Source organism: Lynx rufus, unplaced genomic scaffold (assembly GCF_022079265.1).
Source record: "Lynx rufus isolate CCGP_SWC_20201006 ecotype Redwood Valley unplaced genomic scaffold, mLynRuf1.p SCAF_7, whole genome shotgun sequence".
NCBI classification, from domain to species: domain Eukaryota; kingdom Metazoa; phylum Chordata; class Mammalia; order Carnivora; family Felidae; genus Lynx; species Lynx rufus.
The window spans coordinates 63,890,818-63,903,922 of NW_025814889.1; the positions used below are offsets into that span (position 1 = coordinate 63,890,818).

Here is a 13,105-nt window from a genome sequence, read left to right on the forward strand (position 1 = left end):
GAAGAGGATTCCCGGGAGAGGAGAGAAGATGAACAGGCCATGAGACAAGAACAGCTTGCTGTTTTTAAGGACCTTCAAGAAAACCAACATAGCAGGAAGAATGATCCAGTCAGAAAAAGCTGGAAAAGTAGGTAAAGACCAGATCATGAAGAGCTTTGCAAACCAGGGTGCTATATATCTGTGTCTCTCCCAAAATTCGTGTGTTGAAATTTAATACCAATGTGATGGTATCTGGAGATGGGGCCTGCGAGAAATGGTTAGGTCATGAGGGTGGAGCCCCCATGAATGGGACTCATGCCCTTATAAAAGAGATCCCAGAGAGCTCTCTCAGCCCTTCCACATAAGAGGGCCATCTATGAACCAGGAGGAGGGCCCTCCCCAGACACAGGATCTGTTAGCACCTTGAACTTGGACTCCCAGCCTCCAGAACTGTGAGATATACATGTCTGTTATTTACAAGCCACCCAGTCTATAGTATTGTTATAGCAGCCTGAACAAACTGAGACACAGGGTAAAGAGTTTGAATCTTAATCCAAATACAAAGGAAGCTACTGAAGAATTTTAAGCCGAAAAAATTATTCTTAGATCCCACTGCCTATTTTGTGGATAACTGGCAGTGTCACCTATACTGCTAGTACAGAGAGATCTAATACGGTGATTTCAAACAGGGGTCCCTGGCTCCCTAAGAACCAATATAGATAGTAATTGAAAGTCTGTGAACTGATATAATTATTTCAAAAAGCTTATTAAAAACTGCACCTTTCCGGGGCGCCTGGGTGGCTCAGTCGGTTAAGTGTCTGACTTCAGCTCAGGTCATGATCTCACGGTCCGTGAGTTCAAGCCCCGCGTCAGGCTCTGTGCTGATGGCTCAGAGCCTGGAGCCCGCTTCCGATTCTGTGTCTCCCTCTCTCTCTGCCCCTCCCCCGTTCATGCTCTGTCTCTCTCTGTCTCAAAAATAAATAAATGTTAAAAAAAAATTTTTTTTTTAAAAACTGCACCTTTCCTATAAAGGGAACTGCATAGACCTTTTTTTTCCCTTTCCTTGTGGCTGAAATTTTTAAAATTTTTCTTTAATGTTTATTTTTGAGAGAGAACACACACATGCACGTGCAAGTGGCAGAGGGACAGAGAGACAGGGAGACACATAATCTGAAGCAGGCTCCAGGCTCTGAGCTGTCAGCACAGAACCCCACAAGGGGATCAAACCCACAAACCGTGAGATCATGACCTGAGCTGAAGTCTGGTGCTTAACCGAATGAGCCACCAGGCACCCCTGTGGCTGAAATTTTAATTTCTCAATCGGTCCTCATGTGGCATATGCGGTATATATCAGTTCTTGTACACTATGCCATTAAAAAAATTTTTTTGTAATGCTTATTTATTTTTGAGAGAGACAGAGTGGGAGCAGGGGCGGGGCAGAGAGAGAAGGAGACACAGAAAATCCGACGCAGCTCCAGGCTCTGAACTGTCAGCACAGAGCCCAATGCTGGGCTCAAACTCATGGACCATGAGATCATGACCTGAGCTGAAGGCAGTTGCTTCACTGACTGTGTGAAGCCTACTCTATGTCATCTAGAATTAATTTTTTTTAAATAGATATATTTAGTTTTTTCACTCAAAAACAAGTTCAGGCTCATGAAAGAGAGGGGTGGTATGTTCAGAAATCAGTCACTTCATTTACCCATTCAAAATAGATGAAAACACTGAAGCCCACAGATGTCCTAAGTATCAGGCCAGGATTGGACTCTGGCTTCTGCCTGTGCATCCAGCTCTAATTACGGTTTCACAAACAATCATACCTTCCTTTGTCCACACTTTTTCGATTGCAGAGCCAACAGAAAGAGATCTTGCAAGTCTAAAATACTGCCTCAGCAGAAGGAAGAAAGGTTTTCTCCTCGCCTGGCAACAGCCCACCCAATAAGAGACTGTTACAATTCAGTGACACTGCAAAGCCACCACATTTTGAATTCCCAGTTTACTCCAATGGACTTTGTATTTATAAGAGGCCCTCCCCGACTCCCCTCTTTGCTTTGTAAAAGAGGAGTACTCTACTTTCTTCTCCAGACTTGTCTATGGTTTTTCTGTAGCTTACATGTCCTGAATTGCAATTCTCTGCTATTCCTGAATAAACCCATTTTTCCTGGTAAAATAACTTGGCGGCTTTATTTTTAAGATTAACAATGTCAACACAGGTAACAACCAAGATACCTCCAATGGTGGTCAGATCAGGGCAGCTCTAACCCACCCAAGTCTGTACATGAGGCCATTGCTTTTAAAGTCATACTTTAGCAGTCTTAACTATGACATGTAGTCTGGAATAAAGGCAAGCCTGAAATGCTTGCTAAACTCAAGTCAAGCTCATCTTTTTTCTGAGCTTAAATAAAATAACTATGGAGCCTAGTAGTGTACTACAAGAACCAGGCTCTAGTTGTCTGTCTGCTGCCAGTCAAATGTGTTCTTTGAGAGGGTCCTTAATCTCTTAGCCTTGGTTTCTTCCCTGATAAATGACGTCCGAGGTCCCTTCCAGGACTAGTATGGCATAATACTGTCAGTCTCAACTAAATTTTGTACAGTTGACCTTTGAACAACACATGTTTGAACTGTGAAGGTCCACTTACGTGCAGATTTTAAAAATTAAATACAGCATAGTACTGCAAATATATTTTCTCTTCCTTACAGTAACATTTCTTAATAACATTTTTTCTTTCTTATTTTATTGTTAGAATACACTACATAATACATGTAATATACAAAATGTGTGTTGACTATGTTATCGGTAAGTTTTCTCGAGTTTTAGAGGAGCCAAAAGATAATATGTGGGTTTTCAACTGTGTAGGGGAGTTCAGCCCTCCTAACCAAGGGTTAACTGTATTTGAATTTAGACCATAGTCTTCACTGCCTCAAAGCTCTTCTGGAAACCACACCCAAGACAACCAAAGCTAAAAATAAATAGAGGCACCAAGGAAGATATCTAAACAAAGGCCTGTGACAGGGATTGCACCGTCATACTTCAGTATCCCTCAGCAGAACTGAATCTATGCTACCATTGGAATGCTTTATTTTTTTTAACGTTTATTTATTTTTGAGAGAGAGAGAGAGAGAGAGAGAGCGAGACAGAGAGTGTGAGCAGGGAAGGCGCAGAGAGAGAGGGAGACACAGAATCTGAAACAGGCTCCAGGCTCTGAGCTGTCAGCACAGAGCCCAACGCGGGACTCAGACTCACAGACTGTGAGCTCCTGACCTGAGCCAAAGTTGGACACTCAACCGACTGAGCCACCCAGGCGCCCCACCGCTGAAATGCTTTAAAATATTCTGGTCACCACACAATTTGTGGACTCATATGTAAACTTTATACTCATTCACTTATTAAACACCGTGTATACGGTTCTATGAAAGAGAGAGGGCAAAGACCGTAAGGCCCCTCCGGGGGCTTGCGTATTTATGTTACTCAAATAAAGGTCCTTCATTTTTCTATTGCCTAAACGATTTGTTGCTGTAAATCAAGCCATGTAAATTCCTACAGCTAGGTCTTAGAGGGAGTAAGAGACATAAAAGAAAATTTCAAAATGTCGTCTGCCTTCATGTCAACTAATTCTAACAACTTCTATTTACACCTCCTTTCGTCTTATGCAATAACCAATTTGAAATCCTTTTCATATATTTAATACTTAAATAAAATTTAAATATTTCTACTTTAATATCAAAAGGACTTTTTTGATTATGGATACAGTGCATTTTAAAAATATACAGTGAATAGGAAAAGCACAACAGCTACGATGAGCTAAAGAAAGGACAATAGGAAATACCAGTATATCTGTATGTGTGTATATATGTATATATGAAATTTTATATATATATATATATATATATATATACACACACACACACACATATGAAATCTTTCCCACTGTCGGTAAAGCTAACTTTTACTGGGAGGAGTGTCTAAAAATCGATCTAAAGCCCTGATAACTTTATCATAAGGTCTTAGTCTATCTATTACTTCATCATATGATTTGTGTTCTTAATTTTATTTCAATGCCCCACCACCTGCAAAGCATGAATCCTAGGGACATGTATATGTTAAGAAAAAAAATCTGTAAAGCAATGAGTAAAATTTATGTTTAATAGAAGTCAACTTAGACCTTCTACAGGCAGGGTGACAACTTGCTAAGAAACAGTGTGATAAAAATGGATCAGTTCCATAAAAGTAAAATAGAAACTTAACTATATTTAACTTTGAAATTAATGCAGCAAAACAGAAAATAACCTCCTGACTAATTTGCCTAACTCACTGGCCTTGTTTCCTCATCCTCAAATGTAGCTCTGTGGAAACAGTCAAGAAGATTGTTAGTTGAGAACATGATACTACATTCTCTTGTTTACCTCTCATCTTACTGGCCGTACTTTTTGGTTGTTTCCTCTTCATCCTCCTCACCTCTGAATGTTGGAGTATCTCCAGGATTCAGTCCTTGAGCCTCTTCTCTTTTCTATCTATACTCACTCCTTGGGTCATCCAATTTCATGGCTTTCAGCTCATGTCTATATATAAATTTTGACTGCCGGAGAGATGCCTTGCCTACCTGACATCTCCATTTGAATGTCTAATGGGTACCTCAAACTTAACACGTCCAAAACTGAGCTAATCTCCAGCCTGCTTCTCCATCTATCTTTCTATTTCAGTAAATAGAGATGTTCAAAATTGTTTAGGCCAAAAATCTTAGAATCATCTTTGATCTCTTTCTTTGACTATGAATACCATATCCAATTCATCAGCAAGTCCTGCTGGCTCTACCTCCAAAATATATCCAGTTTCTTACCACTTCACTGCTACTGCTTTGATCCAAGCCACCAACACCTCCCACCTCAAATAATGAAAAAGAGCCTCCTAACTGGTCTGCTTCTAACCTTGCCCTTGACATAGTCTAATCAACAAGAGAGCCATTGCAATCCTTTCAGAGAGTGCATCAAATCTTTCCAATCTTATCTTTCCACTGCTCAAAACCTCCTGGTAGTTTTCCATCTCAGAGTAAAAGCTCAACAATTGTCTGTTAGACCCTACACAATCTCCCTACCCTTTCTCTATGATCATATCTACTACTTTCCTCCCCACTTAGCTCCAACCACCCTGGTGTCCCTACAGTTACCTGCACAAACTAGGCACTCTCCCACCTCATCTTTGCATGTACTGTCTGCAATGCTGTTCCCCAAGACAATCCTCATGGCTTGCTTCCTCATCTCCCTCATGGCTCTGTTCTAAGATCACCTTTTCTGAGGCCTTCCCTAACCATCTTATTTAAAGTCTGCAACCCCACCATCCCACCATTGTGCTGGCACTACCCTAGTCTCACTTCCCTGCTGTATTTTTCCTCATAGCACTCACTGACATCTGGCACTCTGTATTTTCATTCTTTGTTTACACTAGAATGTAAGCACTATGACGGCAGGGATTTTTGACTGCTTTGTTCATAGCTGTCCCCAGTGCCTATAACACAATCCACACCTTAAGGCTTTCAAAACTATTTGGTGAATGAATCATTGTACTGAAATATTATCAGGCAGAAGTGATTAGTACTTCAAAACACCAAATATTATGAGGAGCGAAATCTCAATCATCCACACTCATGAATAATACTGCAAAATGAGAAGCCAGTTGGTGTCTAAAAAATGAATTAAAAATTAATTTTTTACTACTTAATTTTATTAAAGCCATCTGCACTGTGCCTGAAGAGTCCCAGGCCCCATCTACAGGTGTTTTAGCTTTACTAGGCATATAGATTGGAAACAGATAAGGAAAAAATACAGGCTTTTTCCTTTCATCATCCCTACTGACAAAAGGCCTCCAAGTGATCCAGTACCACAAACGATTACGAAGTTTAGGGAAGAAAAGATTCTAGAAAAATAAAATAATCCCTTCAATCCCAAAAGAGGAATCTCTCCAAATCTCTCTGCAGACATGTTTTCTAACTTCATTATCACTTAACAAAGCCATTCTTAATATGTACATGAAATTGTAATTGAATAAACAACATGACTATATAATTACACATACAGAAAAACCTGGTACTCATCCCTCTTTTCCAAAAAATCTTTAACTAAAACTAGACTTAGAGTTTTTGCTGAAAATGTTTTGTTGTGAGCCTGGCTTTAAAAGATACTGTCTTAGCTAAGACACGAGTTGATCAGTAGTGGACCTTACAGCTGAACACTTTTGTCTAGTTTGTTTATTATTTAATACATTGTTCTGAATCCCCTCTCCTACTCCCAAAAAAGAAAAAGAGAAAACAAAAATACACATTAGTGCAATCAATAAGGCATGCTATGTCCAAAGCAAGCTGTTCTGAAAGGCTATGAGCTAAGTGTTTGACACTGACACAGATAAAGTTCAGGCGATAGATGTCACTTGTCTCACCCATTAGCAACAACAACAACAAACCAAAATTTAGATCCCAAGAAGGCAAGCATAAAGGAGCGTGAAAAATGAAATCAGTCATTCCTCCACGGCCTCCTCTCTACACTGCGCACTCATCCCTCCCGCCCCCCCTCAACGCAGTCATCCTTTAACGGCCCCTTTCCCAGCATCGGTTCCCAGCTCAGCCCTGCACTGCGCCATCAAATGAGTAAAAAGAAGGAAACGGTGCTCCTCCAAGAAAAGCCAGGCAGTAACACACGGTGCACCCAACTGAGGGGAGAATGTCCAACTACTAAACTCAGAAACAGCGTAGGCAGTGTCAACAAAGCGTCGTGCCGAGTCCCGAGCGTCCAAAGGTCCTCGCCAGCTCCCGTGACACTGCCAAATAGACAGGATTCCAAAAGGTGAGTCGACCGTCATCGCAGAACGCGAGGCGGGAAGCGGCGCAGACCCCGCACAGTCAAGGATGTTAAGTCCAACCAGCCTCCTGCCTGCACTCGCCCAGCGGGCCATCACCGCCTCAGTGGACGCGACGCCCGCCGCCCAGCGGTCTCTGTCGCCGCCTCCCCCGAAGGGGTCTGAGCGCCGCGTCACGTGCCAGGGCTGAAACTTCGCAGCCAGGCGGAGGGAGGTAGGATGCACGGGATCGCAGCAAGGCCGGGGAGTTAGTGCGCCCGGTGACTCACCCGCCGCCTCCGCGAGCAGCTGCGGGCGAGGGGGCCTGAGTGCGGGGTGGGGGCAGTGCCCTAGGGGCCGCCCCCGCCCCCGCCCCCGTTATTAATAACCCCGCGCCTGGGAGGCGAAAGCCCTAGGCGAGCGCCCTCAGCAGCAGGACGCCCGCGGGCTCAGCAGCGCACCCTGCACGCGGAATAAATAACAATGTCATTAAATCGCCGCCCGAGCGCCAGTCCGGATGGAGAGCGGGCGCCGCCGGGAGCCGACTTTGTCTAGAACCCGCCTCCCGCGCGTCCCCGCAGCGTCCCTCGCGTCCCTGAGGGGACCCCCGCGCCGCCGCAGCCCGGCCTTACCCGCCAGCTCGTCGGGCTCCAGCCCACTGTCTGCGTCGATCCCGCAGAGCACGAAGTAGTGCGCGAAGCGGCAGGCGGCCGGGGAGGAGCCCGAGCCGGGGCCGGGCGCCGCGCCGCTCATCCCGGCCGAGCTGCTCCTGCCGCTACCGCTGCTGCCGCCGCCGCCGCCGCTCGGGAAGGCTCGCTGCCTAGGCTGCGGTCTCCGCGCGCCTGTCCTAGGGCGACACCGGCGCGCCCATGGCCGCGCAGCCGCCGCTCGTCACCGCAGCCTAGCTCCACGCTCGGCGCCCGAGAAGCGGCCGCGAGCTCGCGCTCAGTCGGTCCCGAAGCCGGTCCAGGGTGGGGGAGGGGCGCGCAGGGGGAGTGTCGGCGTGAGAGGCTCGCGCCGCCGTAGCTGCGCTTGCGAACTGGAAGCCGAGGCGTCTGGCGCCCGCCGGTCAGCTGAGCGGCGCTCTGGCTGTGGGAGCGCGGGGAGGGCGGGGGCGCCGAAGACCTGCGCGTGGGGCGGGAAGGGAAGGAGGGGGGAGCGCGCTCGCGAGGTGCAGGAGCGCGCGCTTCGGCCGTGCGCGCGCGCGCGCCCCGTGGACTCCGAGGGAGCGCTTGGCGCGCGCAGGATTCATGCCCGCCAGCCGGGGCCGCGGCGCTGGGGGCGGCCGCACACACGCCTGCTGGCCTCCGCCCGCCAACTGGAGGGGTTAGCCGCCGAGCAGGATTCTGTCTTCTAAAGGAGATGCTACCTATCCTAATTAAAAAGAAAAAAACAATGCGGCTTTGGGGAAGGTTACAGCTGGTCTGAGATCATTTCCCACAACGGCCTGGACCATTAACATCTTTTAAACTGCGGCGTGCGCAGATGCCTGTCTCGTTTTAAGACCTTAATCCTTGAATCTTTCCCTCAGCCCTCACCCCATCCACAAGCCATCCTTAGTGAATTGGTGACAACTTAATATCCACAAAGCGTTGAGACTCCTAAAAGGACGATTACCTACTCTCCGCTCCCCTTCTGTAATTTACCCTGACATTTTCCAGGTCAATGTAAAGTAGCCAAGGCACTCCAGTTCCCCAGCGCTGTACTCAGTTGATATAATCAGCTCTCCCTGCAGGTATAATCAGCGACTGATAAGGCAACAAGAATTAGACCCTGAACTCTGCTCCTCACAAGGCCATGGCTTTCTTACCCTGCTCTTCCCTCTGATTTTCCACTCAGGAGTTCACTAACCGGGTTTTATTCCTTTGAAAGGTGAAAAACCCAGTGGATTCCATTTCCACGTTGTCATTCCTTCCGTACCAATCCCTACTCTAAGGGTTTGGGTATAAGGTGGGCATAGTGAGAGGTGGGGGGCATCATGAATACCACTCCCTTCCAGGGAGGTAGACTGAGAGAATGGACCTCAATTATTTGACTAATGTTTTTTCTGAAAGGTATGTATGCATGCATACCATCATTTACTATAGCTTTCTTTCTTCACTTTCCTGTATCTTCACTTTCTCTGTTCAATTTTTAAATGTAAGAAAAATCAAGAAATCAGAATGAACCACAGCCTGGGTAATTGACCTTTTGCTCCTAATGCACCCTGTACTTTCTTCAAAGCACTTGTAATGACTTTTTCTGTTTCTTAGCTGGATTGTAAGGTCCACAGAGCAGAAGTCATGCTCTGTGTTTCATCGTATTTCTAGTATCTAGAAGAAACCTGGTCCCATTAAGGCCCTTAATTTATTTTTATTAAATGAATGAATGAAAGAAAGGTTATTCAGATAGTAAAAAACTTACTGATGCTATGAGAAAATATACAAACTTTAGTATCTGTAACTGTGAACATATGCTAATTTGGTGTTATACAATTATTGCTTTTCCTCCTACAGAGAGTACTGAAATACATAAAACAATTTCACTAATAAGAAAGAGAGGGAGTCACTGGGATGTGTGTTTCTCCTATTTTTGGTTATAGCTTCTTACAGAATATTAGATTCTAGACTAATCAAACAAAGCACAATAGAAAATTAATTTACCGGGGCACTTGGATGGCTCAGTTAAGCATCCGACTCTTGATTTCTGCTCAGGTCATGATCTCCCAGTTCGTGAGTTCAAGCCTTGCGTTGGGCTTTGCACTGACAGCACAGAACCTGCTTGGGATCCTCTCTCCCTCTCTCTCTGCCCCTCCCCTGTTCTCTTTCAACAATAAATAAATAAACATTAAAAAAGAAAGAAAGAGAGAAAACTAATTTACCATTTCCACTAGCCAAGAGAGATGTCATTTTTTGTTCACTTGAAAAGCAAGTAGGGGCACCTGAGTGGCTCATTTGGTTAAATATCGGACTTGATCTTAACCTAGCTCTTGATCTCAGAGTGGTGAGTTCAAGCCCCATGTTGGGCTACAAGCTGGGTGTGAAGCCTACTTAGAAAAAAAAAGAAAGAAAAGCAATGGATTTAGGAGCTTGTAAGCCCTGCATTAATGTCTTTAAGATGAAAAAATAGAAAGAAATCCGAACAGAATTTATTCAATTATGATATATAAATCCCATCAAAATAGACAAAATCTCTAAAATCTTTCCCAAAGCTTCCAAGAGTCACACATTACAAAATTAAACTCTAATTTGAAAATACCTGCATGCATTCCTTTCTTAAGACATTTTTTTTAATGTTTATTTTTGAGAGAGAGAGACATAGTGTGAGCAGACGAGGGGCAGAGAGGGAGGGAGACAGAATCCGAAGCAGGCTCCAGGTTCCAAGCTGTCAGCACAGAGCCCGACGGGGGCTGGAACCCACGAACTGTGAGATCATGACCTGAGCAAAGTCAGGCGCTTAACCAACTGAGCCACCCAGGTGCCCCTACCTGCATGCATTCCTAATTACCACTTCAGAATTACACTGTGTAGGTATATTCTGCATTAACTTGCAATGAAATAAAAGGATAATCAAGAATAACTATATATCATTGCATACATATTTTCCTGTAAAATAATGACATAGATATAATTTCACTAAACAAATAAAAATGACTTGAAATAAGTCATCCAAAATATTTAAATTGTATTGAGGAGGAGAGGGATCCTAAACCTCTTCCCATGCTGAGACAACCCTTGTCAGTACCTTTCTTCACCTCCACCAGGCCATCCACATATACACAAAACCAAAACAGAAGGAATTGCTAAAGTAACTTCAGAGCCGCAGACATTCATTGGACCGCATTTTACTAATAACCAGAATCACTCTACACCACCAGGTTAGCAGTGCTCAATTACTCATTCTTTAGCTTTCTGCGGACAGCGGACCTTAGTGGAGTTCAGCTACTCCAAACATAAATCATGCCCTCCATTTAAGGAATTACCAGAATCCATCAGAGATAACAAATCATTACCCAGATACTTAGAGCATTGCCTTCCATTCTGCCATTGTCTCTTGTGTATTTGCTGCCTGAATTGAGAACCTGCAGTAGAGGCAATAATCCCAACTTTAACCTTTAAGTAGCACAAAACATGCCAAATAATCACAATTCCAACAAAAGGAAATCCTGAGTGACATTTTCTTCTGCCGGGGTTTTTGCTTTCTGGGAAAATCTTATCACTGCAGAAGTTGATTTGGAAAATTGGTAATCATATTCTCTGATCATAGTTTTAGAAAAAGGGTAGTTTATGCCAATAAGAGCTTGGTAGGAAAATAGCTGACTCACAATTTTGCATAAATCTGTTTTTACCTTTTATAATGAATCCGATATTATTAATTTTCCTTTTGTGTAAGTTATTGTGCTAATGCTTTGAGAATATGAAATTTAAAAAGACATAATCCCTCCTCGTCAGGAGTTTATAGTCTAGTAGAAAGGAAAATATTTTTCAAAAATAATTAAAAGACCAAAAATAGAGGAGTACCTGAGTGACTCAGTGAGTTAAGTCTCCGACTCTTGATTTCCGCTCAGGTCCTGATCTCACAGTGGTGAAATTGAGCCCCCCATTGGGCTCTGGGCTGACAGTGTGGAGCCTGCTTAAGATTCTCTCTCACCCTCTCCCTCTGCCCCTCTCTGTCCCCCCCACCATGCTCTCTCTTTCTCTCTTTCAAATAAATAACCAAAAATAGATAAAAAGTAAAATATGGTATATTCCACATGACAAGTTCAAGAAGCAATATAGGATTTACTGAGCAGAAATGTCAAATCTTATTAAGGAATTCAATAAGATATTGTTATGAAAGTGATAATATTTGAGATGGGTCTTACAAAAGCAATAGGATGTCATGAGTTAGAGATGGGAAGGGGGACATTCCAGGCACAGAAGAAATGACTGGGGTAAAAAATGTGTAAGTATGTTGAGGGGGGGAGGGAGTGTCTAGAGGACCGTAGTTCACTTGGCTCCAGAGCATGAAGAACGCTGAATGCCAGGGGAGTTGGGTTGACTCACGTTTTTACACTCTTCTTGTTACCTCATGGATTGATGCCCGAATGCTAGTTTACCTAACTTTGAGTGAGTTTGACACAGAATATTTGAGATCAGCTAAGCCAGTCTTCTCATTTTACGAATAAAAATATGTGACTCTTACAGAATTTTAGTGATTTACCCCAAACATACATTGTTAGTGGCAGAACCAGGAGCAAAGCCTAAAAGACGGCATTGTAGGATCTTAAAGGCCTTTTCACTTCTAATATCTATAGTGCTCAGAAATCTCTTTATCTGAGTTGACTAATCTTTCTCTTGTGTGCTGCTTACTTCTTTTTAGTGATCCACTTTGGAATTTGCTAATTTTTCCTTCTTTTTATATAATGAAAAATTGTCAAATATAAAGAAAGACTAGAACAATGAACTTCTATATACTTATCACTTAGTTTTAATATTAACATTGTCATTTTGCTTCATCTATTTTTTTTACTGAAGTACTGAAAGTAAATGAGGTATAATATTTGTTGACATTTTGATTATGTCTGTTTATCTAAAGTTTCACATGAATGTCTCCTTACTTTCTTGGTGAAATCGCCAGAACTTCTTTTCTCCCTTTACCTCGCATAAAATATACAACGTTAGTTCCCGTTCATCATCTAGTCGTATTTTCACACTTTTTTTCCCCAATAATACTATAGTAGATTTATATGTAATTGTTTCCTCAGGATTGCCTTCTTCTTCCGAGAGCCCTTTTCCTTCATTCCATCCAAATTGTTCTCTCAGGAGTTACAATGATATGATATAACTTCACATACACATTTCTCCTTCCTCTCTACAACAGCTGACTGATCTAGAAGGCTTGTGGCCCATCCTGGGCCAATGAGTCATTTGCCATTGATCTTGGACTTGGGGCCCAGAGAGTTGAAGTGGTCTCTCCGCAGGTGACCAACGTTGTAAGCTGAAAATCTCAGGAGGTATCAGTGGTCACATTTCTATTATATGAAGAAAGATAGTAAGAGAGAAGAATGAGGCTGACAGAACACAGAAGACAGAGCAAGCATCCTGCATTGTTATCATGAATTTGACTTTTTTGCCTAAGCTAATTTAAATTAGGAATCTGGCACTTGCAGCCAAAAGAGCATATATGTAAATGTGATTTGGGGGAATATCAATAGGAAGAATCAGGCACCCTCTTTTCAAAGAGGTCAGAATCAAAGACTTGTGAGGGTCAGGACATCCTCTTTTAAGTTTTTGGCTCCTCCTGAGTCTGCTGTCCTTCACCCTGCTTACTACTTCTAGT

General features: G+C 43.5%; 1 protein-coding gene across 1 annotated transcript in view; it reads right to left on the bottom strand.

The window, feature by feature from the left end:
• The window catches only part of DENND5B (DENN domain containing 5B), a 197,329-nt gene extending 189,766 nt beyond the window's left edge, over window positions 1-7,563 (bottom strand). Inside the window, exon 1 of the mRNA XM_047065477.1 lies at window positions 7,438-7,563. Within this exon, the coding sequence (XP_046921433.1) occupies window positions 7,438-7,558 (121 nt within the window). The 5' untranslated portion in view covers window positions 7,559-7,563. The remainder of the gene's footprint in view (window positions 1-7,437) is intronic.
• Between the last annotated feature and the right edge of the window lie 5,542 nt (window positions 7,564-13,105).